General features: G+C 43.0%; 1 protein-coding gene across 10 annotated transcripts in view; it reads right to left on the bottom strand.

The window, feature by feature from the left end:
- Rgs6 (regulator of G-protein signaling 6) overlaps window positions 1–26,400 on the bottom strand; it is a 545,511-nt gene that overhangs the window by 495,041 nt on the left and 24,070 nt on the right. For 9 of the 10 annotated variants that reach the window (XM_011244133.3, XM_006516070.4, XM_011244137.3 and 6 more), the window contains exon 2: window positions 15,109–15,212. In XM_011244133.3, coding sequence (XP_011242435.1) covers window positions 15,109–15,192 — 84 coding nt within the window. In that variant the 5' untranslated portion in view covers window positions 15,193–15,212. Of the gene's footprint in view, window positions 1–15,108; window positions 15,213–26,400 lie in introns of those variants that run through there. The other variant, XM_011244138.3, reaches the window with a different exon arrangement.

Below are 26,400 nucleotides of genomic sequence, written 5' to 3'. Positions count from 1 at the left end.
CATAAAATATTGCTTCTGTTTTGATCCCCGCAAATCATTTCAAGATGTAAACACCAATCTAAACTTGAGTGATACAAAACCAGCTTGGGGACAGGTTAATGACATGTGACAACAGCCCTACAGTTGTTTCGTCCATCACTGAAGGCTCCTTAGCAAAGTGATGATGTTTGATATTAGTGACTCACTTAAGGATGGGGAATATTTACCATCCGAGTCTCATCATAGGTTTTCTTGGGTAGGTCTTTGAGGTGGCTCAACTACCTTGAGTCATGTTAACGTTCAAGGTCCTACTCTCTCTTGGAAGTTTCGGTAACTTCTGCACCCTCTGGTCCTGCTTGCTTAACATGCACAAAGCCCTGGGGTGGTTCCCTAGCACCAGATGTACTGGGTATAGTGTCACCTGCCTGGAATCCCAGTGTTTGGGAGGTGGAAGCCAAGGAGGATCGGAAGTTCAAGTCCATCTCTGGCTATATATCTAGTTCAAAGTCAACCTAGATTACCTGAGACCCTATCTCAAAAAAATACATATTTATTTGCCTTGATGTTACAGATTTTAAAAAATTACATAGAATAACTGGGGTCAAGTGGAGTTGTGAGGAGGTCATACTGGATAGAGTTGAGTAAGTGGGGGTTTCCTTATTAATTGTGACCACATCATCAGCACAGTTACCCCTCTATGGTGTGGGCATATCTGTGCCTTGAGGAAAACCTACTATGGGCTCCAACTGCAACTGAGGCCTTTAAGATCCCTCTTATCCTCCCTACCTGTGTCTGAAATGTACTACTTCTCGGCCCCACTGTGGTCCCCAGCTAAAACAAATGGAAAGAATACAATCGTTTTACCTGTTCCTTGCCCCACGAGAAGGAAAACTCCACTATCAACATTCCCTATCGGCAGCTATAAAACAAGGAGGGAAATTTCCAAAACAGTTTCCCTTGTCTTCTTCCTAGACAGACAGAATGGTAAGGAGAATAAAGTGCCTCCAACGATACCCATGTTCACTCAGCCTCTTGTATCCATATGCCCTCCAAGCTGTGAATGAATGCGTTACTATACAGGTAAGGGGGCTTGGTAGGTGTGACTGGGTTGTGGGCATTGAAGTGGAGAGATTGTGCTGGCTTGACTGGGTGGACTTCCTTGTCATAACAGAGGCTCATGGGAACATGAGGGTGAGGGCTCTGGTGATGCATACAGGATGGAGTGATACAAGGCTGTGTGCCAGAGAGGCTCAGAAAAGAGAGTTTGATTTACCCTGGACCCTCAAAAGAGAACCCAGCACTGCTAAATCCTTTCCTATCTCTGATGCCCAAGGATTTTTTTTTCTTTATTTTTTTATTTTTATTTTTTGCTTTGTTTTAAGCCAGTCCATTGGAGGTATTTGTTACAGCATCCAGCAGAAGCTGATCTGTGATGTAGCTGCGGGGAAATGTTAGGGATGAAGAGGAAGCATGGGTTCTCTCTTTTTTTTAATAATTTATTTTTTAATTAGGTATTTTCTTCATTTACATTTCAAATGCTATCCCAAAAGTCCCCCAGACCCTCCCCACCCCACTCCCTTACCCATCCACTCCCACTTCTTGGCCCTGGCATTCCCCTGTACTGAGGCAGATAAAGTTTGCAAGACCAAGGGGCCTCTCTTTCCACTGATGGCCGACTAGGCCATCTTCTGATACATATGCAGCTAGAGACACGAGCTCCGGGGGTACTGATTAGTTCATATTGTTGTTCCACCTATAGGGTTGCAGACCCCTCTAGCTCCTTGGTTGCTTTCTCTAGCTCCGGGGATCCATCCCATAATCAGCCTCTAATGACACCATTGCATACACCAGCAAGATTTTGCTGAAAGGACCCTGATATAGCTGTCTCTTGTGAGGCTATGCCGGGGCCTGGCAAACACAGAAGTGGATGCTCACAGTCAGCTATTGGATGGAACACAGGGCCCCCAGTGGAAGCATGGTTTCTTAAGTCAATCCCTGAATCTTATTACACCTAACCCTGAATACAGGTGCCATCGCCTCCTCTGTCACCCAAGGTCCCTAAACTCTAAGGCTGCTGATCCTGGAAACAAGACGAGGCATAAAATGGGAAGTTGAGAGGGAGAGCGGGCAGCTAGAGAACACTGTAGTCGTACACAGAGAGCCTTACCCAAGAGGACTGCAAAGGACGAGATAGAAATGGAATGTGTCTTTATTTATAGCAAAGCCTGCCTCCCCTCTCAAGTATGTGACAGAAGAGCTGTTTTAAAGTTTTATTCTTCAAACTTGGCTGCAGAACTTGGCTGGCTCTCAGGGCTGCGCTTTTGTATTTAGCTTTCAAATATAAGAAGCTACCCCATGGTTAAACTGTAGGCAGAGGGTGGGGTGTGCAGGCAGGGAAAGCGCCCGCCATGGGGAGTGGAGCAAGGTTGAGATGGTATTCTTATTTAGTTAGCTGCTTAAGAAAAACAAATAGAGGATAAAATAGCAAATGGCTTGGACAGGCTCCAAGATGAAAATTTTTTCTGGATACCTTGGCATCCACAAAGCTCTCAGGGGAAGCTGGGTGCTGCTGTAGGGTTCCTCAGACAGCAGGATGGGAACACGGTTTAGAAGACAGAAAGCAAAGAGGAGAAATGGGTCCTCGCTCCTGGGAATCACCTCAGTTTTATTCCATGATCCATAACAGAGGACTTTGCCTGCATCCCAAGGAAGCCAGCCTGAGTATGTATATAAAGCCGACAGTGATCTTGCAGAAAATAATGGAGAGCTGTAGTCACGTGTGACACAAGCTGTGCCTTTTGACCTAAGAATTCTAAACTTTGGTACTACGACTACTAAATTAATTAATTAATTAATTAATTAACTTAATTATGCTCCAGGCACTAGGGGTGTAGCTCAGTTGGTAGAGTGCTTGCCTGGCACATGTGAAACTCTTGGTTTGAATTCCAGCGCCATATAAACCAAACATGTTAGTACAAGCCTTGAACACCAGCACTAGGGAGGTAGAGGCAGGAAGAACAAAAGTTCAAGGCCATCTCAGCTATATAGGGAGTTTAACCCCAGCCCCAAATACATAAGATCCTACATAATAAATAATAAATAACTGTGCACTATCTACTTTATCAAATGTTATTCCACCTTTATAATTGATGACGATGAAGATGTCTTGTGTCATAGATTAATATCTAGTGATAGATAAGAAGGCAGCATACAGTTTCACATATGCAATGATAACCCACTAGCTTAAAACAGACATTCACCCCAACCCACATCCAAAACTGGAAGGATTCAGGCCAAAGTGTTAACTTCAGTCACACTTGCGTGGTAGACATAAGACATGTGTAAGCTTTCTTTTTTTCTCTCTGGGATTTGATTCTTTTTTATTTGGATTCTTATTTTTAAAATAGAACAGATTTTTTTAAAAGGAGGAAGGAAGAAATAAAATCAGTTGTTAAGGAACTTGGCTCTACTGATTGATACCTCTCACCATGTGAGTTTGAGAAGTAATAGTGTATACATTTTCTTGCTTCAGGTCCTCATGTGAGGAGTGAGGCCACACTTGCATCACATACATCTTCTGTATGTAGGGCAGGTAGTACTTGATGATTTAAGTCTTGTTTGGTGTTTTGATAGTGCAAAAGAGATACACATGGGCAATAAATTGCCATCAAATTTTTATGTTCTCCTGGCCTCCCAGGTGAGTATATTTCTGCATGTGAGGGTCGCAGCAGCAGTGAGACACACCTTTGTCCATCACATGAGGACCAGAGGAAACCACTGACACCATGAGCTGTCAAGCTAAGTTTGATGTTGATTTTATGGGTTAGCCATATTACATGCATTTTTGATTGACCACATCTTCAGAAACAATGGGATTACCAGCGTGTAGTATAAGGAACAGAACTTTACCACTAGCTAATGGGCATCTAGACAGAAAGTGCACTTTACCAAAGATATTCCACACTTTTGCCCACATGCCTCCAGGACCCAGAGTCCTTTTCTTAAGGATGCAATTTCAGTTGTTTTTCTTCTGATGTCCTCTTCCTCTGTAGGTAGCATGGTTCACATTAACTGTATTGTAATATATTGCAAATAGTCTTAAGATTTTTCTTCTTTCTTTTTACAGACATCAATTTGTTCCCTGAAACTCCAAGCTTCAGAATAAAGCACACAAGTCTGCATTCAATGCCAGTCATGACTCCCCTGGTTCTTGGTTTCCTTATCTGTCTTACCAACAAGTTCTTCCAGTGACTCTGCGTGCGTCAGTATGAACACTGCACCTGCCACAGAACCTGGCCTGAGAGCAGTGGTCCATAAACAATTAGTTTATTTTCTAATCCTGGTCCACCCTGCTCTCCTCCATTAGGCTGGCAGGCTTGTCTAGGGCAGGGACTGAGTTTGGCGGTACCCTTTATTCCTCAGGCAGTACTTTGCCAGAAGCTAGAGTCCAAGGAATACACTGTTTGTTGATTTGACTTGCATGACCTAACTTTGAGAAGGGGGTCCCTTTGAATATAAGTAGCTGAAGTAGAATCATACTGGGTTTGGAGTGTGGGGACTAAACTCAGTGATAGTCCTCTTCTAAAAGGGCTGGAGAAAGACACAGAGCTGAACACAGCAGAAGAAGGGCATATGGGATAAAGGCAAAGGCGGATCAAGGAATTAGCCTGCCAACTGAAGAATGCCAAGGATTTCCAGTGGCCATAAAGATGTAGGAAGAGGCAGGGAAGGACTCTGACCTCCAGCCTTCACAGGGAACACAGCTCCACCACACTTTGATCTCAGGTTTCTACCTTCCACAAGAGTGAAGCATATTTTTGTTGTCTAGAACCATAGAGTGTATGAGAATTCTTTCCAGTGCCCTACATACAAATACAGAAGTGTTCTAATTGTCACATATACTAACTGACAGGCGCAAGCTATTTCCTGAATTTGTTCTAGACTACCTGCAGCTGAGGATGACTGCTTCCAGACAACATGTCTCTTCAGGTTCCTTCCATATGTGAGTTGTTTTTCTGGAACTACCATCCACCCCACAGGTAGACTTTTACAGAAATAAGTCAAGTAAAAAAAAAAAAATCTGTGACTCTAATGACATTACATTTCCATATCCTCTTCCTTCTGCTTGCCGTAGTGACTGACCTCTCTAGTCACTGAGACCCACATCTTGGTCTTTAGCCTTGAATCCTCTGTATCCTTCATCCAAAAAATTAACCACAGATCAATTCCACCTTCTCCATGTTCTGAGGGTTTCCCTTATTCTCCTTCCTCTCCAACATCATCCTACTGCAAAAAAAGCCTCTTGGAAAACATCTTTTGCAAACATCATTTTCAGAGACAAGTACAGCACCAAAAAACATTTAATCCTAGCATCAGGAATGATGAGGCAGGAGGATGGTGAGTTCAAAGCCTCACTGGCTACATACTAAAACTCAAAACTCAAAGATAAACGATAAATTAAAAAAATTAAAACATTGTAAGGGTCAACTGGGTCTAGGGAAGACAGATCCGTGCTTTTTCAAAGTCAGTATTTGGGGATTCTACTCCTGGAGACAGCTCATCCATCCGATGCTTCCGAATAAACCCCCTGGTAAGAGCAGAAGGACTGAGAAATACTATAGTGAAGAAGTTTGAAAGTGCTGAGAGCTAGGGAAGAAAAGCATATGCCTGTGATCTGAAAGGAGACACACGCTGAGAAGACAGTGAAGGCCAGGACCAGGGATGCTTCTGCCAGGTTAAGGCCCTAGCAATCCCTTAAGCAAAGGGCTTCACTGAGAACTTGGATGGTTTCCTGAAGTCCCAGGAAGTTTCCAGAACAAAAGCAGAAGGCCATAGTCCCCCAAGAGCAGGAGGCACGAGTGAACACCCTGGGATGAGGCTGAACATAGAGAACTTTTAAAAGTGACCCAGAAGTTCTATCAAGAGTGAAAGAGGAGCTACTTTAATTTGACTTTTTTTTTAATAATTAGATTTAGATAAAATCTAATTAATCAGTCTGGGCTGGGAGGATGTCTCAGTGGTTAAAGCATTTGTTTGCTACAAATGCAGGAGTACTTGAGTTGGGAATCCCCACGATGATTAGAAAACAAAACAAAACAAAATTCAGGTGAAGTAGCCCATGTGTGTAACCCCAGTGGAAACAAGTGGATCTCTGGGGCACTCTGGACCAGCCAGTCTACTCAGCCTGTATACTCCAGACTCAGTGAGAAACCTTCTCTTGAATGAGGGAGTGACTAAGGAAGGCAACTGTTATCAAAGATGTCTACCTCTTCAACGGAGTAATGCTCTGTATGTCAACCTCTCTCCGGGGCAGACCCTGTGCTCAGAAGTAGCTGACCAACACAAATCAGACTGCTGGATTTTTTTGGTGGGGTGTTTTTTGTTTTGTTTTGTTTTGTTTTCTTAAGAAAGGAAGAACATTGAGTTCGTGGGTAGGAAGGTAGGGAAGGATTTGGTAAAAGTTGGGGAAGGGGAAAATGTTCAAAATACATTATTATATAAAAGTTTCAAAGAATAAATAAAATATTTTTAAAATTTGATACAAAAAAGAAAATACATTGGAACTTACAAAAAATGAATTAATTAAAAATAGAGCAATGAATGTTGAAAAAAAAAAGATTCAAAATCCAGAGGAAAAATTTTGTCTTAACATGAATAGTGTCCCAAGAAGGGAGAAAAGACAAATCAATATTTAGAGTTTTTGGACAAGAAATCTTCAAGCACCAAATGAAACAATGTGCTATCAGCCCTAAGAGGAGTGAATAAGCAACCGTTACTGTGGTTAGGAAATGGCTCAGTGGATAAAGAGCTTGCAGCAAAAGCATGAGGACCAGAGTTCAGATCCTCTGAGTTCACATAAAACCATAAGCCCTCTATAGCCCAGAACCCAGGAAGGGGGAGGGGGTAGTAAGAGGGCTGGACGGGCTGAATCAGTGAACTTCAAATTCAGCAAGAGATCCTGCCCCAGTAAAGAACACACAGGCATAGGCACAAAAAAAGTCCCAACATAAATTATAACTAAAAAAAAAAAAATGAAAATAACCCTAAAAGCAACCAAAGTGGGGGGAAAAATCGATTACCCTCAGAAGAGGGGCTATAACTAACAGCTACTTGCCAACAGAAACACCAGCAACCACAAGATAATGACAGTGGCCAAGGCAAGGAAAGAAACAGCTGACAGTCTAGAATCTAGAAAAGTCTTCAATCCTGAAGATGAAGCAAGCAGGTCTAAGACAGACAAACCCCAAGAGAATTCATTGCCATCAGATCTTCCTGAAGAAAATTCTAAAGATGGCTCTGTAGCACACAGAGAGGCCGGCCATCTAGGCTGTAAGGAGAGCCATGCAGAAAAAGCAAGAGCCACAGAAAAGATGCCTGGAAAAATTCACACAATCCTAACAGTCCACAAATACGTTACAAATCCTGTGGAATACCTTAAAACCAATTCTCCAAAATCAGAACATGCACCCTGCTTTCGTCTCAGCTCCAAACTGTGTCTCTGTAACTCCTTCCATGGGTGTTTTGTTCCCAATTCTAAGAAGGGGCAAAGTGTCCACACTTTGGTCTTCCTTCTTCTTGAGTTTCATGTGTTTTGCAAATTGTATCTTATATCTTGGGCATTCTAAGTTTCTGGGCTAATATCCCCTTATCAGTGAGTACGTACCAGAAGATGGCCTAGTCGGCCATCAGTGGAAAGAGAGGCCCCTTGGTCTTGCAAACTTTATATGCCTCAGTACAGGGGAACGCCAGGGCCAAGAAGTGGGAGTCAGGGGGGGAGTAGGGGATGGGTATGGGGGACTTTTGGGATAGCATTGGAAATGTAAATGAAGAAAATACCTAATAAAATAATAATAATAATAATAATAATAATAATAATAATAATAAAAGAACATACCCCCTAATCCTATCCCAGAAGATCAGTAGCTAGCATCCTTTCCAGGCAAAGATTAGCTTCTGCCAGGTCAGAAATCCTACCATGGCCTCATCTAACTAGGACTCCTGGACCACTTAACCATCTCTTTTCAGGGAACCTCTGATGTCTTCCCAGTCTGTGGTTGTCACTTTCCAGAGTTGTCCGTATTCCTCCGGGACTGGAATGGCTGTTTATAAGTGTGCATGTGTTTTCCATCCCTCCTTAAAGTACATGTCTAGAATTCAGAAGCTCACTCATCAAAAGCTTTGTCCATTTTCTGCGTTGACCCGGCTGGCACGCTCACGGCCTTTTAAAGGAATCCTCCTCTTCTATCCCCGTGATTTTAAACATTTATTTTCCTTTCACACATACCCATTCACTTTCAACTTTCCTTGTTCAAAACTGTGCCAATCGGGGATTGACAGCCCTGCGAGTGCTCCATCGAGTAATACGGCAGAGGGCTGTCAATGGCAAGATAAACTGTCAGCCAGAGAGTAAAATCTCAGACTGTTTGAAGTGAAATGAGGAGGGGAATGGGAAGATGAAATGGAGTCTTGAGCACATCGAAGGCGTCTCAAATTAGAAAATTCTAGCCATGGCAACACATCCCATTAAACCACACTGAGCCGGGCCCCGATGTGGAAACTCATCTCTTTCATCTGTGGACACTAAGGCCGACACTGTGGATCGGGGACTTTGCCTGCATGTCTCTGGTCCTGACAACCAAGAGATGGAATGGGAGGCTGCACTCCCAGCAAGCCTGCTGCAGGGAGGGAAGAAAAACTGAAAGACTCTTTCTCCCCTAAGGCAATAAACAATACCTTCAAGAAATGAATGAAAACAGTCTTGAAATGCAGGCTAAACAATTAAGCAAGTTACCCCAAAGACTCTCTCTCTGAAGTTAGTCACTGGAGATTTTATTTAATGTGGGGGAGGGGGAGGAGAAAGAAAAGAATAAAAGAAAACAAACTCTTAAATCTTCAGAACCAAAGATGCACTCATTTTAAATATTCTGACTTAACTGCCTTTAAAGTTTTGGCTGGGTTAACTTTGTAGATTCTTTTTCTTTTTTCTTTTTCATTTTTTTTTTTTAGCAACTAAAGCTATGAAAGAATAGACGGATGCAAATGTGTTAAGTATTTATTTACATATGTATTAAGGCTGGGGCAGCAGAGCACAGCATGTAGACGCACAGGATGTGGGAGCACAAAGGGACAATATCTGCAAGATGCCAACCTCCTGAGATAGCACATTCGATCTTTCGGAATTCAGCTTGGCATCTCGAGCCTTCATCGCAGAAACCGAGATCCATAAAAAGAGCCTCTTCAAGTTTCCAGAGCGCAATAACTTGGCCTGTGCCCATCCTTCAGTCTCCTCACTTTTTTTTTCTTCCTTTTCACAAACGTAATTCCTGTTCATCTTTTAAGGGTGAAGAGATGGGCTGAGTTCTCTGGTGCCTGTTATCTCCTATGGACTATATAGTCGTCCCTCCTCCTCACTCCTACCCCTCCCCCTTCCTACCAGCACAAACCTGTCTAGTTATCCATCCACCCTCTGCTCCCACCCCACCCCACCCTGCGTTGGCTTATGGGCTTATTCAGGACTCCATCCTTACCCAGCATCTCTAGTGTCTAACACTGTCTTTCCTACAAATGAAGATCAATATAAATTTGCTGGTCAAATGGTTTCCAATCTCATCATGGCTACTGCACCAGGACTTGTGAGTTCTCAGGCCCTTAGCTACCCTGCTTCTGCCAAAGCCTTCATAGAACTCCAAGACAATATCCTGCTTCTAAGTTCCTCCAAAGCTCTGCCTCCTCTAAGCTGGTTTTCCCCTTCTTCCTGCATACTACTACCACTTACGTGACTAAAATGGCAGTGTGCTCACTCTCGGGATGTGTGCCTAAACTGGCACCTGCCCCAGGACGGCAAGGATCCTTGATGACATGGGATATCACACCATCACAGAAATCACAGCATCATGGGTATCACAGCAACTGGAATATCACAGCAACTGGGTATCACAGCAGCATAGGTATGGCAGCATCATTGGTATCACAACAAAAGTCATATCACACCAACACGGTGTGATCTCAAGAACGCAGGCATCACAGCAACATGGGTATCACAGCATCATCAGTATCACGATCACAACAATACACAGATCACAGCAACATGGGTATCGCAGGAACACAGGTATCACGCCAATAGAAAAGGAGCCAGTAAGTAGAAACTAACAGGGAGGGTAGCTGTCAGTGGCAAAGCTTTACAATCTTCCAACACTACCCTGTGGGCTCCTTCTTCCTCCTCTGGAAGCCCAAATTCATCCACAACGCACTGTATTACTGACAGCATTGCTGTATAAAATCATTCCTGCTATTTCTATAGCATGAAACTATAATCAGAATTAATTATACAACTGCTGTGTCGGAGCAAGACCAAAGAAGCAAGTTTCCACAAAAAGTCCTTTGTTTAGACCTTTGTTTTTGTTTGTTTGATTTTGAAACAGAGTCTCATGTAGCTCAGGCTAGCCTTAAATTTATTAAGTAGCCAAGGATACCCTGGGACTTCTGATTCTTTCTTTAACTTTCACATGCTATACCATCAAGGGCAGCCCAAGAAGCTATCTTGTCTAACTTCTACTAATGCTAAATTATCACAACTCATTTTCCTGATAGCTGACAAAATTTCTTTTGATCTCAACCCAATTTAGGCTTATCTGTGACCATATAAAACACTCCCAGAAGATTAAAAAGACCTTTAAATACGCATACAGTTTTTCTATTGGGTGTTATATTTTTAAAAATCAAAATGTAAAGAACTAAACTTTGAACTCATTACAAAAACATATTTGCACATTTTTAGACAGATTCTCTCATTTGACAATAGAGAAAATGAAGCCTAATAATGTTATTTATTAGGCTAGTGTCAATGCATAGAATTCATATTTTATCCTTTATATCTTACATGGGTACTGGGTATATCTCTCTAGCAAAAAAATATTTTGATCTGGGAAGAAAGAGAGAAAAGGTGACAAGTTGAGAATGGAGCAGAGAAGATGAAGTTCCCACAATAAGAACGAAAGCTGGACCAGCCACTCAGCATCTCTTAGCCTTCTTAACCGATTGATGTGAGAAGACCCAGCCCATCATGGATGAGACTACCCCGGGCTGGTGGTCCTGGATTCTACAAGAAAGCAGGCTGAGCAAGCTATAAGGAACAAGGCAGTAAGCAGCACTCCCCCATGACCTCTACATCAGCTCTTGCCTCCAAATTTCTGTACTGTTTGAGTTCCTGTCCTGACTTCGTCCAGTGATGGACTACCAACGTGGAAGCATGGGCCACATAAACCCTTTCCTCCCCAAGCTGGTTTTAGTTATGGTGTTTTATCACAGGAGTACAGACCTAAGGCACACACACACACACACACACACACACACACACACACACACTTAAAATAGAAAATAAATAAATAGAAATTTTAAACCAAATTTAAACACCAATTATCCCATGATTTTTTTTAAACACATAATAGACCTACATGGTAGTGGAGTGGGAGGGGAATGGAAAACAAACATCAAATCAGTACTTTTCTGGTTTAGTTGAGAACCAAGTTCTCTGGAGGTCATTTTAAAACTCATATTCTAACCACACAGCCTAAACATATTAAAGTACCATGTGCCTGGGTAAGGGCATTCTTTGAAGACTGGTAGAGGTTTTTTGTTTTGTTTTGTTTTGTTTTGTTTTTTTATGAAAAAAAAAAAAAAACTTCTAGATAGTTTGAGAGACAGCTAGCTTCCAAGATCATTACTACACTGGGCAGTTCAGTGACCCAGAACCCTAAGGGCTTGGGGATATGAATAAGCCTTGGGTGTCTTGATTAAGGTTTTCTTTTAAATAGATATTTAATAAAACCAATACATTTTTCATACACACCTCTGATCCAAAATGCGAATATGAAAGATGAAAAGCCAAATTAGTTCGTCGGGTCAAGCCAATAAATAAATCATGCCTTGTGGGAAGTACTTCTCACAGTTAATGGCATGGCAATGTGAAAAGAAAATGAAGTACGTTTTGAAAGGTGCGGGCTTGCTCATGTGTCTCGAATATCCTTAACAGTGTCTGGGAGTCACAGCCACCAAGTTAGCGACTACGTCCTGAACATTGCAAAGAGCTAAAAGGGAGGGTTTGGAATGTTTCAATGAAAAGAAATAATGGATGACTGAGACAAGGGGTATGCTAAGGACCGGACTGTGTTCCTGCACCCAAAACTAACATGGTCTTGCCATGCATTTGACAATTATTATGTGTCAATTAAAAAATAAGAAAACTGAAAAGTCATTTCATATTGCGAATGTTCCCATCCCATCCATCACACAGAAGGTCGTCTGAGCCTCTGTCTCTCTGTTGGCATATGTATCAACACAACACCAGCCAAGCAAAAGTCTCTCCCTGAGAATGCCTGCAGCAAGAGTAACAGCCAAAGAGAGAAAGGAGACAAAATGTTTGTTGCAGACACCTGAGGAAAGGTCTGGGTGTATGGCTACAACCTTGAAAAACAATGATCCCACTCAAGGAGTATCATGGGAATTTCTGGGATTTAACCTTAGCTCCCGGATTCACCCTTGACTGACAACATGCTCCAGCGGACAAGTTCATGGTTGTAGCTGAACGACATTCAGAGCAGTGGAAGCAGAAGGCTGTATGGCTATGGCGAGGGTCAGGCACAGCCAGGGTTTGAGTATGTCAAGTTAGTATGAGCTTAATTCGGTTCCAGACAGGGGCAAAAGACATTTCTCCTTCCTAATAGACTGAACAAACTCAGTTAATTGTCTTAGAGCCTTAACACAGTGTTTCATGTGAATATGAGTGTACATTTTTGAGCACATACATACTCCTCACATGAAGGAGAAACAAGCAAGGTACACTCCTCTTCCTAGTTGCCATTGTTCTAAAGAACTACAAATAATGTTTGTTTTTTAAAATAATAACAGCAAAAAGGAGGCCCCTGTTCTTTTAGGAAAAGGAAAATTTAAACTTACTACAAACCTGTAGAAAGATTTGATCCTTCAGCATACCATTTTAGTGAAAAGGGTATTCAGATAGCATCATTTCACATTCCGTATTGACAACTGTTCAGTGGGGCTGGAGAGATGGCTCATTGACTATGAACATGTTCTGCCCTTCCAGAGGACCTGGGTTTGATTCTCAGAACCCCATGGTGGCTCACAATCATCTATAACTCTCAAGCTCTGGAGAATCCAATGCCCTCTTCTGGCCTTCTCTGGTACCACACACATATGGGAGTATATACGTACATTTAAGCAATATAGTCATATGCATAAAATAAAAATAAACAAAATTTTAAAGTAATCATCTCCTTAATAATCATTGTATTATTTTCTTCTACCTCAAAAGGACAACTCATTGCATCAGTCGACTCTGTTCACTTTACTAACAATGTGAGCTTTTACATATCTTGTAACTCATTCTTTTTTCAAGTGTCTCTGTCTCTAAAAGACGTAAATGGTCAAGAGAAATAAAAACTTATTATGGACCACAGTATGGACCAAGGTGGACAAAAGATGTCTCACATTATTGAAATGGATTTTCACAGCAACTTCCTTCTCTTAAGGTGACCCTGTAACCCATCCGGAACTCCAAAGCCATGTTCCTGCGTCTCTGGTCCCAGGCCCTCCTGCCTGTGGCAGAGGGTGAGGGATTGGGGTAGGGGGAGAAGTTTACAACAAGCAATCACCTCTCAACACACCTCTGTGTGATCCACTAAACTGCTGGCTCCACTGGTGAAGTTTGTATTTGTTATTTATTAAAATTCAATAGCTTTCTTTTCTTAGAGATAGGCCCTCTTCTCTTGAATGTTCTCAAGACATTCTCTTGAAGAACAAAGAATTGCAGGATTTTAACTCAAAGAATAATATAAGAGTCCTATTTACACACACACACACACACACACACACACACACACATGCATACACACAGAGAGACACAAATACACACAGCACATCACCATACTGATCATCCAGGATTGTCAGAGTGGTAGCAGGCACAGATCCCAGCAGACAATTCAAGTATTTATCAAAATGAATAAACAATTAACCCATTTCCTTACTAATATATAATACCGGTTAGCTTACATTTTCATAAGCATGCAGAGTAATTAGTACCTTAAATTTAACATAGATGAAAATAAACGTATGGGCTGTATCTCCTTCCTTTCCAAATGTCCCTATGAGGATTGACAGCAGCATCTTCTCAGCATTCAGGTCCATATCCTGGCCATCTCCACCCTCCACAGCCTCTCATTCCACATTTGCTCAGTTTTCAAACTATCTATAGTCAGACTTTACTTCCTCCTACCTGTCCCTCTCAATTCTGAGGGACATTTTTTCTGACTAGAAGAGCATCCTCCTCACCCTCTTCACGGATGTGGAAATACTCTCAGAGCATCTGCAACCCCCCACCCCACCCACACACACACCACCTTGTTATCTACTGACTCATGGTGGAAAAACCTTGAATCCCAAACAGATCAATTTTACAACTCTCAGTACATAATGTTTTCATGATTAAACTACCCATCATCCAATACTCTACAACCTGGCTGCATCCACATCTCTGGCTCCAATCTTATCTCCTTTTGCTCCTTGCCACTCATGATCTGATCCACAGGCTGGTTTGCTTCCTCAGCTCTGTGCCTTTGCTGAACAGATCTCATGATTTGGTGGATCCTTACAAGGACCCCTGACCTGAAACTGGGAGAATTAGCTTCCTCTTTTGATAAGAGAGAACCCTCTCCTTGCACACATTTTGCAAACTAACTGACTCAGTTCTCAGTGCCGTGGGCCTTTTATGTCTTCTACCAACTTTAAGCATTGAGTGGCCACACCTCTGCATCTCCCGACAGCATCCTTTTATATACTGTGAGTTCAAAGACCTTTCAATTCAATCGGCATGGTACTGTGAAGGCCACTGAAGAAGCAGACGATCCCGGCTGCACTGCTTAGGCAATCTGGGGTTTTACACACAACTAAATGATATGAAATGTTTCCTTGAATGATAGAATTAAACAATGAGGAGATCCTCCTCTATCCTTGAAGCACCTCACACAGATGGCATCTATCTCTTGCCATCAGTCTGCCCTCACTGGGAACAAACACACAAAGGCCGAGTGCCCAGCCGCTCCCTGGGCATCTTACTTTGCAGTAGACAATCATGTTGGGAGAACTCTCTTCTGGATCAGCGATCCCCACTGCTCGCTGGTCCCCGGACCCCTGAGCCATCCTGAGTGTCTTCTCTCACACTGCAAAACAAATGAATATACCATTAAGTCAAGAATGAAATTGCCTTTTAAAAAGAAAGCATGGAAAGACAGATAAGTGTCTTTCGCCAGATATACTGGACAGTCTCTAACCTCAAAACACAAGGTCCTTGGCAGAGCCAAGTACTCTAAGAAATGATATCTGCTAATCTTAATCTCCTGGCAACAAATGAATCCAATCATTTTGAAGCTGAGTTTTGCCTTAATGAATATCTATGTAGTAATATATGGATATTTCATTACAGAAATGCAAATCAAGGTCCCAAGAAGTAATGTAATAAATAGAAGTTCAATAACAAATATTAGCCAAGTGGTGGTCAACCTGGTTTACAGGGCAACCTGGTTTACAGAGCAAGATCCAGGACAGCCAGGGCCACACAGAGAAACCCTGCCTTGAAAAAGAATGAGCAAACAAACAAAAACAAAACAACAGCTAAAAGCAAGTGTTGGCAATGACGTGGGTAAGCAAGAACCCTCTAGATGACTGGTAGGGATGTCACCTGGTACAGCCACATCAGAAACAGGTTAGTGATCCTTAAAAACTTAATTACAGAACTAGCATGTGGCCTAGCAATTCTGCTTCTACATGTGTACTCCAAGGCTGGAAACAAATACTCAACTACCAGTATAAAAATATCCATAGCAGTCTTAGTCATACTACCCAACAGGTAGGAACAACCCAGCTGCCCACCAATGCATGAATGGAATATTATTCATCCATTAAAAGGGGATGAAGTTCTTATTTAGGCTACAATGTGGATGATCCACTAGAAACAATCTGCTATATGAAAGCAACTGGTCAGGAAAAAAAAATCATGTATTCATGATTCCATTTATATAAAGTATCCAGAACAAGTAAATCCACAGAGGCAGAAAACATTGGATGGCTGTCAGCATTAGGGGGAAACAGTAATTGGGTGGTCATTTGGCAAACACAGGGTCCCCTTTGGGAACGATAAAAACATTTTGAAGCTAGAGAAAGATGAGTGTTGTAGCTTACTATGAATTGCTAAATGCTACTAAATTCCACATTTGACGATGAGCAATTTTTAAAATGTTTTGAAATTTATTTGTATTTCATAGGCACTGGTGTTTTGCCTACATATATGTCTGTGTGAGGGTCTCAGAGCCTCTGGAACTGGAGTTATAGACAGTAGTGAGCTGCCATGTGGCTGTTGGGAATTGAACCCAGATCCTCTGAAAGAACAGCCTGTGCTCTTAACTGCGGAGCTATCTCTCCAGCCCTGAAGATGAGTAATCTTATATTATATGAACTTCACCTGAATTAAGAAAAAGTGAATGTGTTTAATTCAAACTTTTCAGAGGGAAAAAAAAACCCTGTAGAAACAGTAGTAAAATAATGGCATGCATATAAGATAATGGAATGCATATAAGATAATGACATGCATATAAAATAATGACATGCATATAAGATAATGACATGCATATAAGATAATGACATGCATATAAGACTAGGGAGTAACGAGATGAGCTCAATTGTTGTCATGACACTGCACTCGCTGTGTGAGCTCAGCACGTAGATAACATACTGGATTCCCTTCTCAGAGCCACGGGAACTTTCTCCACATTCCACCCACACTGAAGGGTGAATCCTCTCACAGGGGAGCTTCAGTCAGGGTGAATGGGAAAGTCTAGTGTAAAGCCAGAGAAGGAAGTTCTTTCTAAATGTTATCACTAATCTAGGCGTCTGCCAGAGCTCTCTGCACAAATTTCATGGGCTTTGCATCAAAGAAACTTGGATAGATTCCATACTGAAAAGGCCATTTGGTTCAAGAGAAGAACTTGGAAACACCCTCCCTTAAACTACACTGGTACCAAAGGTCATTCTATAAAAACAAATTAGGGTGGAAGACGGAGAAGAGACAGGAATTGGTAATTTATGCTAAGAATGTTACTGCCCCCAAATACCCAATGTGGAGTGGAAGCTTATTCTACATTGTTTGACTTAGAATGTGTTTTACAGCTAGGCTGCATGAAAGACAGGAGAGGCTCACCCCATTCCACCAGTCTTGGTTGTGGCAGGATTGCTATGAATAGTGTGCTACAGGGAAACCCAGGTTATTATTCTAATCAGTGACTTTTAAAGTGAACAGAAAGCTTCATTTCAGAGCACCTACTTGCTTGCCTGCTCCTCTACCTTAAAACAGGATATAACAGGGCATGGGGAATAGAACCCAGGCCCACTGTGTGCCCTCATTTGTCCATAATATAGAGTCCTGTAGGGTTTACATTGCTTTCTTTAAAAACAAACACTTTCATTTTAATGAGCCTGTTCTTTTCCACCTAGAAAGTGGTGTTGGAATAGGAAATTGGTAATGACCTAGAAACTAACTTCTCAGTCTTATGTCTTTGTCCAGGCCCTCCCCTCACACACACACCACCACCACCACCACAGAAGCATCTCCCTGAGTTCAGACAGGCCTGAAAGCTGCTGAATAAAGGCTGAGTAGAGGGTAAAAATTTAGTGAGTCTAGTGCTCATGAGAAAAGCTGCTATTTGGGGTGACTATCAGCTACTTTTGAAACTCGTACAAGATGTCTGATGTTTCCGCGCCTAGAATGAATCGATTCTAAAATAATAATAATATAGCTACCTGATGGTTCATATGTCAACAAAAGTCAAGGAAGATGTGGCTGGGAAGCTCAGTGGGCAGGACTTTATCACTGGACTCACTGATGACAAGCTGACGGAGCAGGGGAACTAGGCCTTTGTTCATTACAATCTGATTGCAGTGTATCTTTTCAGTGAAGACAATGGTAATAAAAATGGCAACACTGGGTATCTGTGAGGTGTGTGTGCACATGGGTGTACGTGTGTGGGGGCATACATGCATGTACAAACCATACAACCTGGTGTATCACTCTGTTTTTTCTAAGATGGGTCTTTCCTGGCCTAGAACTCACCAAGTAGGTAAGGCTGGCTGGTGTGAGTTATTTGCTATATCCCTAGAATCTGAAACAGGGCCTGGCACAGAGTAGGCACCCACATATTTTTGAATGAATGATAAGGCTGATAAGAGTCTGCCAAGATACACTGAGCCCTCTATGAGCCATTGTGTGGAGAATTCACTACTATAACGGCAAATAGGCAAGCTTAATGGCAGGTATCTGTAATCAAGCACTAGGAGGCAGAGGCAGAAGAATCATGAGTTTGAGGCCAGCCTGGTCTACACAGCCAGTTCACATCAGTTTGGACTTCAGAGAGACGTTCTATCTTTTTTAAAAAAAAAAGTGTTCAGTATATTAAGACTCATATGTGGAATTTCCCCACAGGACTTACTGATAATGAGCAAGTTAGAAACCAAGAATCGAGCTCTAGAACCTGCAAACAATCTAGGTGAGAAGAAACAAATGGGTAGGAAGACTGGTAAGGAGAGACGCAGGGCTAGCAGAACGATTGGATGTCCATGATACACACTGACCGAAGATCTTTTGAAAGTCAGAGTTGGGCCTGCCGTTTGGTCTAAACTTAAATTGCCTCTGTCACTTGCCTATTGAATTCATTCCAGCCTTTCTGTGGTTCAGAAAACACACATACATATGCACGCACACAGAGCTAAGTCAATGGGAAGGACGAAGGACTTGGAAAGGGAAGAGGTTTTGGAGTGAGTCTGGAACCGTATCTCAGCACCAGCCTTCCTGAACTTCTCTAAGCCTCTGCTTTGAGCTTTGGCATTTGGACATCATTCCAGATTCCCAGATCTTTGCCAGGAAGAGGAAATGTACCACCCAGGCATGCTTCTGGAGATGGACAAGGAAAAGCCAGGAAGTGAGCTGACATCGATGATTGTAGAAACTGTTCTGAACTGGGGAGATGGCTCAATTGATATGTTAGTCTCTGCAAGCAGGAGGACCTGAGTTTAAAACACATAGCCCATGTGAAAAAGCCAAACATAGTGACCTATGCCTGTAATTCTAGTGCTGGAAAGGTGGACGGTCCTCTAGCCTCAACATGCATATGCACACATGTGTACGCACACATACATGAACACACACAAACATACACACACAGACACTGAGACAGAGAAAGACAGAAAGATAGAGAAAAGGACAAACAGATAGACAGATACAATTGTCAATTGTCATGTTCTAATAGCTAGTTCATCCAGGTAAAATCCCCAGGTGTCTAAGAGGGGGGAGGGGAGAGGGAGAGGGAGAGAGGAGAGGGAGAGGGAGAGGGAGAGGGAGAGGGAGAGGGAGAGGGAGAGGGAGAGGGAGAGGGAGAGGGAGAGGGAGAGGGAGAGGGAGAGGGAGAGGGAGAGGGAGAGGGAGAGGGAGAGGGAGAGGGAGAGAATTATGTTCTAAGCTAGGGTCTATCCAGGGAAAGTCCCCCAGGTCTCCTATATCAGAATGGTGATGAACCCTACCACACCAGCTCTCCAGTTCTCCAACTCCATCCGGAGCCAACTTCAGGAAAGTAAGCACTTCCTTAGGTGACCAAGTGCAGCACTAGAGGGGGAGCACCCCCAGTGTCATACAGAGCCTTGAACATCAGCCTGTGGCTGTGAAGGTGACTGAGTATTCATGCCACTGAACAAAGCCCAGGTTGATAGCATTCCTGCTCCTCCATGTTACATCAACTCATTGTTTGCCTTCACCTCTTGAAGCCAATGTTTTTGTTTTTGTTTTTTAAAAGGAGCTCAATGTTAAGCAATTTGGGGGGGGACAGACGACGAGCTGTGTACTGGCTCCATAGTACAGGCTTGATAGCACAGCTCTAATGTGACCTCAAGAGGGACAGCTGAAAAACAACCATGCTAAGAACAAACAACTCTTTCTATTACCTGCCAACTTGACATTTCTTATACGCTCAAGGTTCATCATCCCAATCACAGTGCTAGCAGCTCACCGGAGGATTGTACCCAAGATCTTAAAGAGAGAAGACAGTGCTCAACTCCTGGAGGCCAATATAGATAGCTCGGCCAGGCATCTGCTATCTTACTGGGATATAATTGCCCGGTCATTCTAGAGCTTCCAGGTTCCCAAAAGAAGGCCTGAGGATCTGAACCACACTAGCAGCCTTAGAAACGTCCATTGGTTCTCAACCTATAGGTCTCAATCCCTTTGGAGTCAAATGACCCTTACTCCCGGATTACCTAAGAATGTTGGAAAACACAGACATTTATATGACAGTTCATAAGAGTGCAAAATTATAGTTATGAAATAGCAAGGAAAGTAAATTTATGTCTGGGGGTCAGGACAACATAAAGTACTGTATTAAACGGTCGCAGCATTAGGAAGGTTGAGAACCACTGATCTAAACAAGCATGTTCTTAATTCCCATGCCCTAGAAAGTCTGATCCAGTGGCTGAGAGCAGTCCCTGGAGACTTAGCTCAGTGCCCCAAGGGAGATTCAGACTCTCAGCCAGGTTTGGAAAACACTGACCTAGATTCCACTCACCTGGTCCCTCACCTCATCCCAGGTTAGGTCAACATGCTAAGGCAAGAGAGTCTCTGTTATACACCCCTTTGTGTGCCTCCCTGTGTGTTCTCCCCACCCCCACCCCCAGTACTGAAGCAGAAACTCAACTTCACAGTGAAAACAAGACTCCTAGGTCGGGTACTACGTCTGTCGATCAAGGTCACTGAAGTGCTGTGTGATCACGAGTAATGTATTTAGTCGTCTGGTCCCCGTCACAATGTTCCTCAGCCTAGTCTGCCCATTGGATTCCCTTTGGCAGCTCAGCAAGCCTCTGAAATAAGTGGATGACATTATTCTCACTCTGTGGATGAGTAAGTTGAAGCCTGAGAGCACAACACATGGGACTTACCCTAAGTAACCAGGGACTAGAAATCCCAACCCAGGACTGAAACCAATATCCAATGGTTTTTAAACATATTTTTCTTGGTCTCTAATGAAGTAACCTACAAAGAATGCATAGTGCACAAGTCCAGGAATCCATAGATTTATGTTAATAATAATAGTTTACCCAAATAATAGCGATAATAGTCTACTCAACTAATCCACGTTTCTTTCATTCTACTTCCAAGTTTATTGGGGAAAGTGACAACTCCACTACCCACCTCAAGACATACAAATAAGTACAATCTTCTCTAAATCGCCCAGCTGCTCAACTGTCTTAACAAATGAATCTACCTTATACAAAATAGCCTAGCTTACGATGAAAATGATTTGGTCTTTGTTTGTGCATTTGCTCTAACAAAGCTCTTAAAAACATTAGAAAGTTCACCTGTCAGCAGGGTGACTCTTGCATCCAGTTCCTGTAAATGAAGCCAAGGTACCAGACTTCTTACTGCAGTTTCAGATTCCCACCCCACACCTGCCACCTCCACAGGTTCTTCCCAAACCTCTTCTTAGAAGTAAGATGATGACACACCCATGATGTCCTCCAGCTAGCTCATCCCTAGCTTTGGCTTCTGCGACCTTAGTGGAACTGTGCCTTTCCTCACAGCCCAAGGATCGGTGCATCTCAAGCCCAGGGTGTTAAGGGGGGGGCACTCCCTTGGCCGCTTCAGATGACTCCCCCTGCTTTGCAGCCCCATGATATTCTGCTGGGCCATCTCCATCCTCACTCCCATCTCCCTCCATTCCTCTTACTCAGGGGCTTTATCATCTAAAGCCCCCAGCTTCCTGTTGTCAGAAAGTTTCTTCTCCAGTCCCCACGTACTCAGCCTCTTTGACATCGGAATCAAAGATGTAACAGGAAACTTTGTTTCTCTGGCTGCTTAAATTTCCTCGCCTAAAACCAACTCCTCTTCAGACACCACCTTACAGGACCATATCCTGAACCTTGTCATCACCCAATGGAATCCCATCTCAAATCCCAACACAAATATTCCCCCGTCCCCAACCACCCCTCTCTCCAACTCACTCTGCTCACTGCAGCCTTCAAACGTAAGAGTTTTCCTATCTAAGGCTATTCTCACAACACCTGTATTTCTTCTCTCTCGATGGCCACATTGCTACAATCATTCCCTTCTAATTTCCTCCATCTCCCTCAAACCCCTCTTCCTCTTATCATGGTCTCGGTAAAGGCCCAGCTGATAAACTCAACCCTCCAGCAACTCCTAGCTCACATGCAAGCAAATGAATCCTTTATTGTGGGGAAGAAGTCCCACAAGCAGCTCAATGAGCTGCATTTTGAGTTCAATGCATACACTTCAGCTGAGTGCACACACCCACCAACCCTGACCCTCTCCCATCAGGTTTAGTTTACACTGTCCTACTGGCTGTCTCCTGTGCCTCTCACCCAACTGAACACAGTCTCAGCTGACAGTTCATTCCACAACAGAAGCCAGTAACGGGCAGATTTCTGTCTGCAGACACCCTCCCATGAGCCACCTTGTTCTCCATCTTTCCTTGTGTTACAGGGGAAAGTGTCGCTACACTTCCCAAGGGGAAAGGCTTAAGCATGTTTGTGACATTGCCTCATGGATCCTACCACCACACCAATTGTGCCGAGGCATTATAGGATCTCACAGCTAAAGCCCTCCAAGACAGATTCTGGAAAGCATAAAGCCAAAAGAAGAGACAATCATGAAGACAAATTCAAAGCCTGTGGTCCTAACGGCTACTGGGAGGCCAGCTTTCACCAGATCTCCTACCAAAAACCCACTTCCCTATTGCCAAGTACATTGAGTGTGGCTTTCAGGAGCAGGGCTATAAAGCATGAAAAAAGGCAAAGAGAGGCCTGGGGAGATGGTGTCATGGTTAAGGTGTTTGCTGTACAAACATAAAGACCTGGGCTTGGTCCTCATCATCCAACAAAAGCCAGCATGAAAGGTTGAGAGGTGTGTAGTTGTAATCTCACAGCTGGGGAGGTAGAGACAGAAAGATCCATGGGGATTACTGGCCAGCCAGTCAGAATGTCGAGCTCTGGGTTCAGTGAGGGACCATATCTCAAAACAAAGTAGAAAGCAATAGAGGAAGCCACTTGGTGTGAATCTCTGGCCTCCACCTGCATGCACATACACGTGTGCATGTGCTCACACACACACACACACACACACTCACACACATACAGAGACAGAGAGAGAGACAGAGAGAGAGAGAGAGAGAGAGAGAGAGAGAGAGAGAGAGAGAGAGAGAGAGAGAGAGAAACAACACTCTGAAGAGACAGTACCTATCAGAACCAGACTTGGTATGACACAGATGTGGGAGCTACTGTGTCACCATCTGACAGGAAATTTAAATAACTATGATTTTAAAGATTTGTTTTATTCTGTCTGTCTGTTTCTGTCTCTGTCGCCTCTCTGTTTCTGGCTTTCTCTGTCTTTGTCTCTTCTCTCTGACTCTCTCTCTCTCTCTCTCTCTCTCTCTCTCTCTCTCTCTCTCTCTGTGTGTGTGTGTGTGTGTGTGTGTGTCTGTCTGTGTCTGTCTGTGTGTGTGTGTGTGTGTGTCTGTGTGTGTGTCTGTGTGTGTATCTACACACTTGTATATGAGTGACTACAGAGGCCAGAAGAGGGTATTGGATCCCTGGATCTGCTGTTACAAACAATTATTAGTCAACTGGTATGAGTGCTAGGAACTAAAGTTGGGTCTTCTAGAAAAGCAGCAAGCGCTCTTAACTGCTAGGTCAGCTCTCCAGCCCCAATAACTATGATCTTAGAAATGGTAAACAGCAATGGGAGCAGAGAAGCAGAAACTCAGAGAGCAAAGACAGAAAAGGGAAAAGAAAAAGAAAAGAAAATTTGAAAATAGAAAACATCTTAACAGTGACGAATACCTCCCACAGCCTCAGCACGAGCAAAATGGCCACCAAAGGATGGTCCAGTGAACTTGAAAATCCCCAGACTAGAAATGTGAGAGAGAAGAAGTTTAATGAAAAACATCCAGAACTGTGGCACAGCATCATCGCGTGCACAGCATCATCGCGTGCACAGCATCATCGCATGCACAGCATCATGGCGTGCACAGCATCATCGCATGCACAGCATCATCATGTGCAGACTGAGTCAGAATCCAGAAGAAAGAAAGGAGCAGGAGTGGGAGACACAATGACAGAACCTTTCCAATCCAACACCAAACAACAAACCCCAGGCCCAGGAAACCACCACTCGGGATAAACACCCGCTCTCAAAAAGAGAACAGCTCAGCGCTTGGGCGATCATAGCAGAGCCCTTGGATGTTGACAGATGGAGGGGAAATATCCCTCTAAAAATTCTACCTCCGGCAAAATTATCTCTCAAAAATTGAGGAAAATAACATTTTCAGGTAAGCAAAACCAAAATGAATCAGCAGCAGGCCCATCTAGCCAGAGAGGGTGAAATGTGTGGCTCAGTCTTAGGGAAAGTGTAAGCCAGAAACCTCTGCCTGCCAAAGGAGAGAGCCAGAGGAGACAAGGAAACACCTTCAGCGGGATCAGTGATGCATGCCTGTGCACTGGGGAGGCTAACACGGGAAACTGTGAGTATTAAACCATGCTGGGCATCATAGAGAGCGCCTGTCTAAAAAACAAACAAACAAAACATAAAACAAAAACAAAACCAACAAAAAAGAAAAAAGAAAAACTTTTCCTCTTTCTTAAATCATCAAAAGAAACAAATAGACCCTTTGAATTCTGTTCATCAGATTGAGAATTTAAAGACTGACATCTTAATGCCCAACCCTTGACCTCCAGCTAGTTGAAGGGTCAGCAAAGCAGAGCTAATGGTACCTTGGCCTGCTGCTTGATTTCCTATGTTCTGCATGCAAAGCATGGTTTAATATTTTAAAACGGCTGAAAATGTTGAAAAGCAGTTATTTTATGGCATGCAAAATTTGTATGAAATTTGAATTTGTAACCATATATAGAGATTATAAACAAAGGCTCAGTTGCTTGCTTATGAGTTGTGCCTGCTTTTGTACAACAGGAGCAGAGCTGAATAGCTGCAACAGTGGACAGTTCACAGAACCCAACATACTCAGTCCTTTGCATATAATAATGTCCCTCTTGGACAAACAAGACAAAGAGTGGTTTTTTGTTGTTGGTGGTTGGTTGGTTGGTTGGTTGGTTGGTTGGTTGGTTGGTTGGTTGGTTGGTTAGTTCATTGGTTGGTTGGTTGGTTGGTTCATTGGTTGGTTGCTTGGTTCATTGGTTGGTTGGTTGGGATTTTTATTTGTTTTCATACTTGTTTTCAGAAGATGACACTAAGGTCTAGAGAAGTTGTATTCTAATGTCACCTGGTTCATGACAGAGACAACATGAGATCTGGGATCCATGAGGCCTTGAATGTTTCTCCTCTTGCAGTTTGTAAGTGTGGGATGCAGGTGGAGCCTCTAACACTACTGTCTGAAGGCACTGCAGAAGTAACATTTTATTTTTCCCTCACTCCACATGAAAGAGGGTATGATGGCCACCGAAGAAATGGAGGTGACAGAGATGCCATGCCAACTTTAGTTCAGAGGAAAGAGATGACTAAGAGGTAAAGAAGATGGCATGTTTCCAGGGAACCCAAGGAGAAAAACATTCCATATATAGAAATACATATATATACGGATATATATGTGTTTGTGTGTGTGTGTGTGTGTGTGTGTGTGTGTGTGTGTGTGTGTGTATGTATCAGCTTTAGTACTTGGGGCATCATTGTTTTCTTTATTTTTCTAAGAACAAACACAAGCCTGGTGTACTGGCACACGCCTGTAATCCCAGCACTCTGGAGGTAGAGGCAAAAGGATCAGAAGAAGTTAAGGGCTATCCTGTTCTACTTAAAGAGTTTAAGGTGCTGAGCTACATGAAACCCTAAGTCAAAGAAGCTGGGGGTGGGGTATAAGATGGCTAAGCAGGTAAAGGCTCAGACTCAGTATTGTCTGGCAACCTGAGTTCAAATCCCAGAATACATGAGGTAGAATTCAAGAACTGACTCCCTTAAGTTGGCTTCTCCACACATGTACCATGATATGCAAGGTCACATCACACACACAGACACACATGTGCACACACAAATTAAAATGTTTTTTTAATTTGTCACATCAAAAAAAAAAGATAAGTCAGTATGTTCATATCTTCCAAGTAAGAATTTAAATGTAATACATAGGGCTGGAGGAAGGGTTTGGCGGTTAAGACACTTGCTGTTCTTCCAGAGAACATCAGTTCAGTTCCCAGCCGCCATGTAAGACGGCATCTGTAACTGCAGCCCCGCAGAATCCAACTACTTCTTTTGGCTTCTGCACGCTCTATACTCATGTGTATGTGGATACACACATACTA

The sequence above is a fragment of the Mus musculus genome, chromosome 12 (genome assembly GCF_000001635.26).
Source record: "Mus musculus strain C57BL/6J chromosome 12, GRCm38.p6 C57BL/6J".
Lineage (NCBI taxonomy): Eukaryota > Metazoa > Chordata > Mammalia > Rodentia > Muridae > Mus > Mus musculus.
The sequence above is the reverse complement of the archived record's forward strand: the minus strand, read 5'-3'. Positions and strand labels throughout refer to the sequence as shown.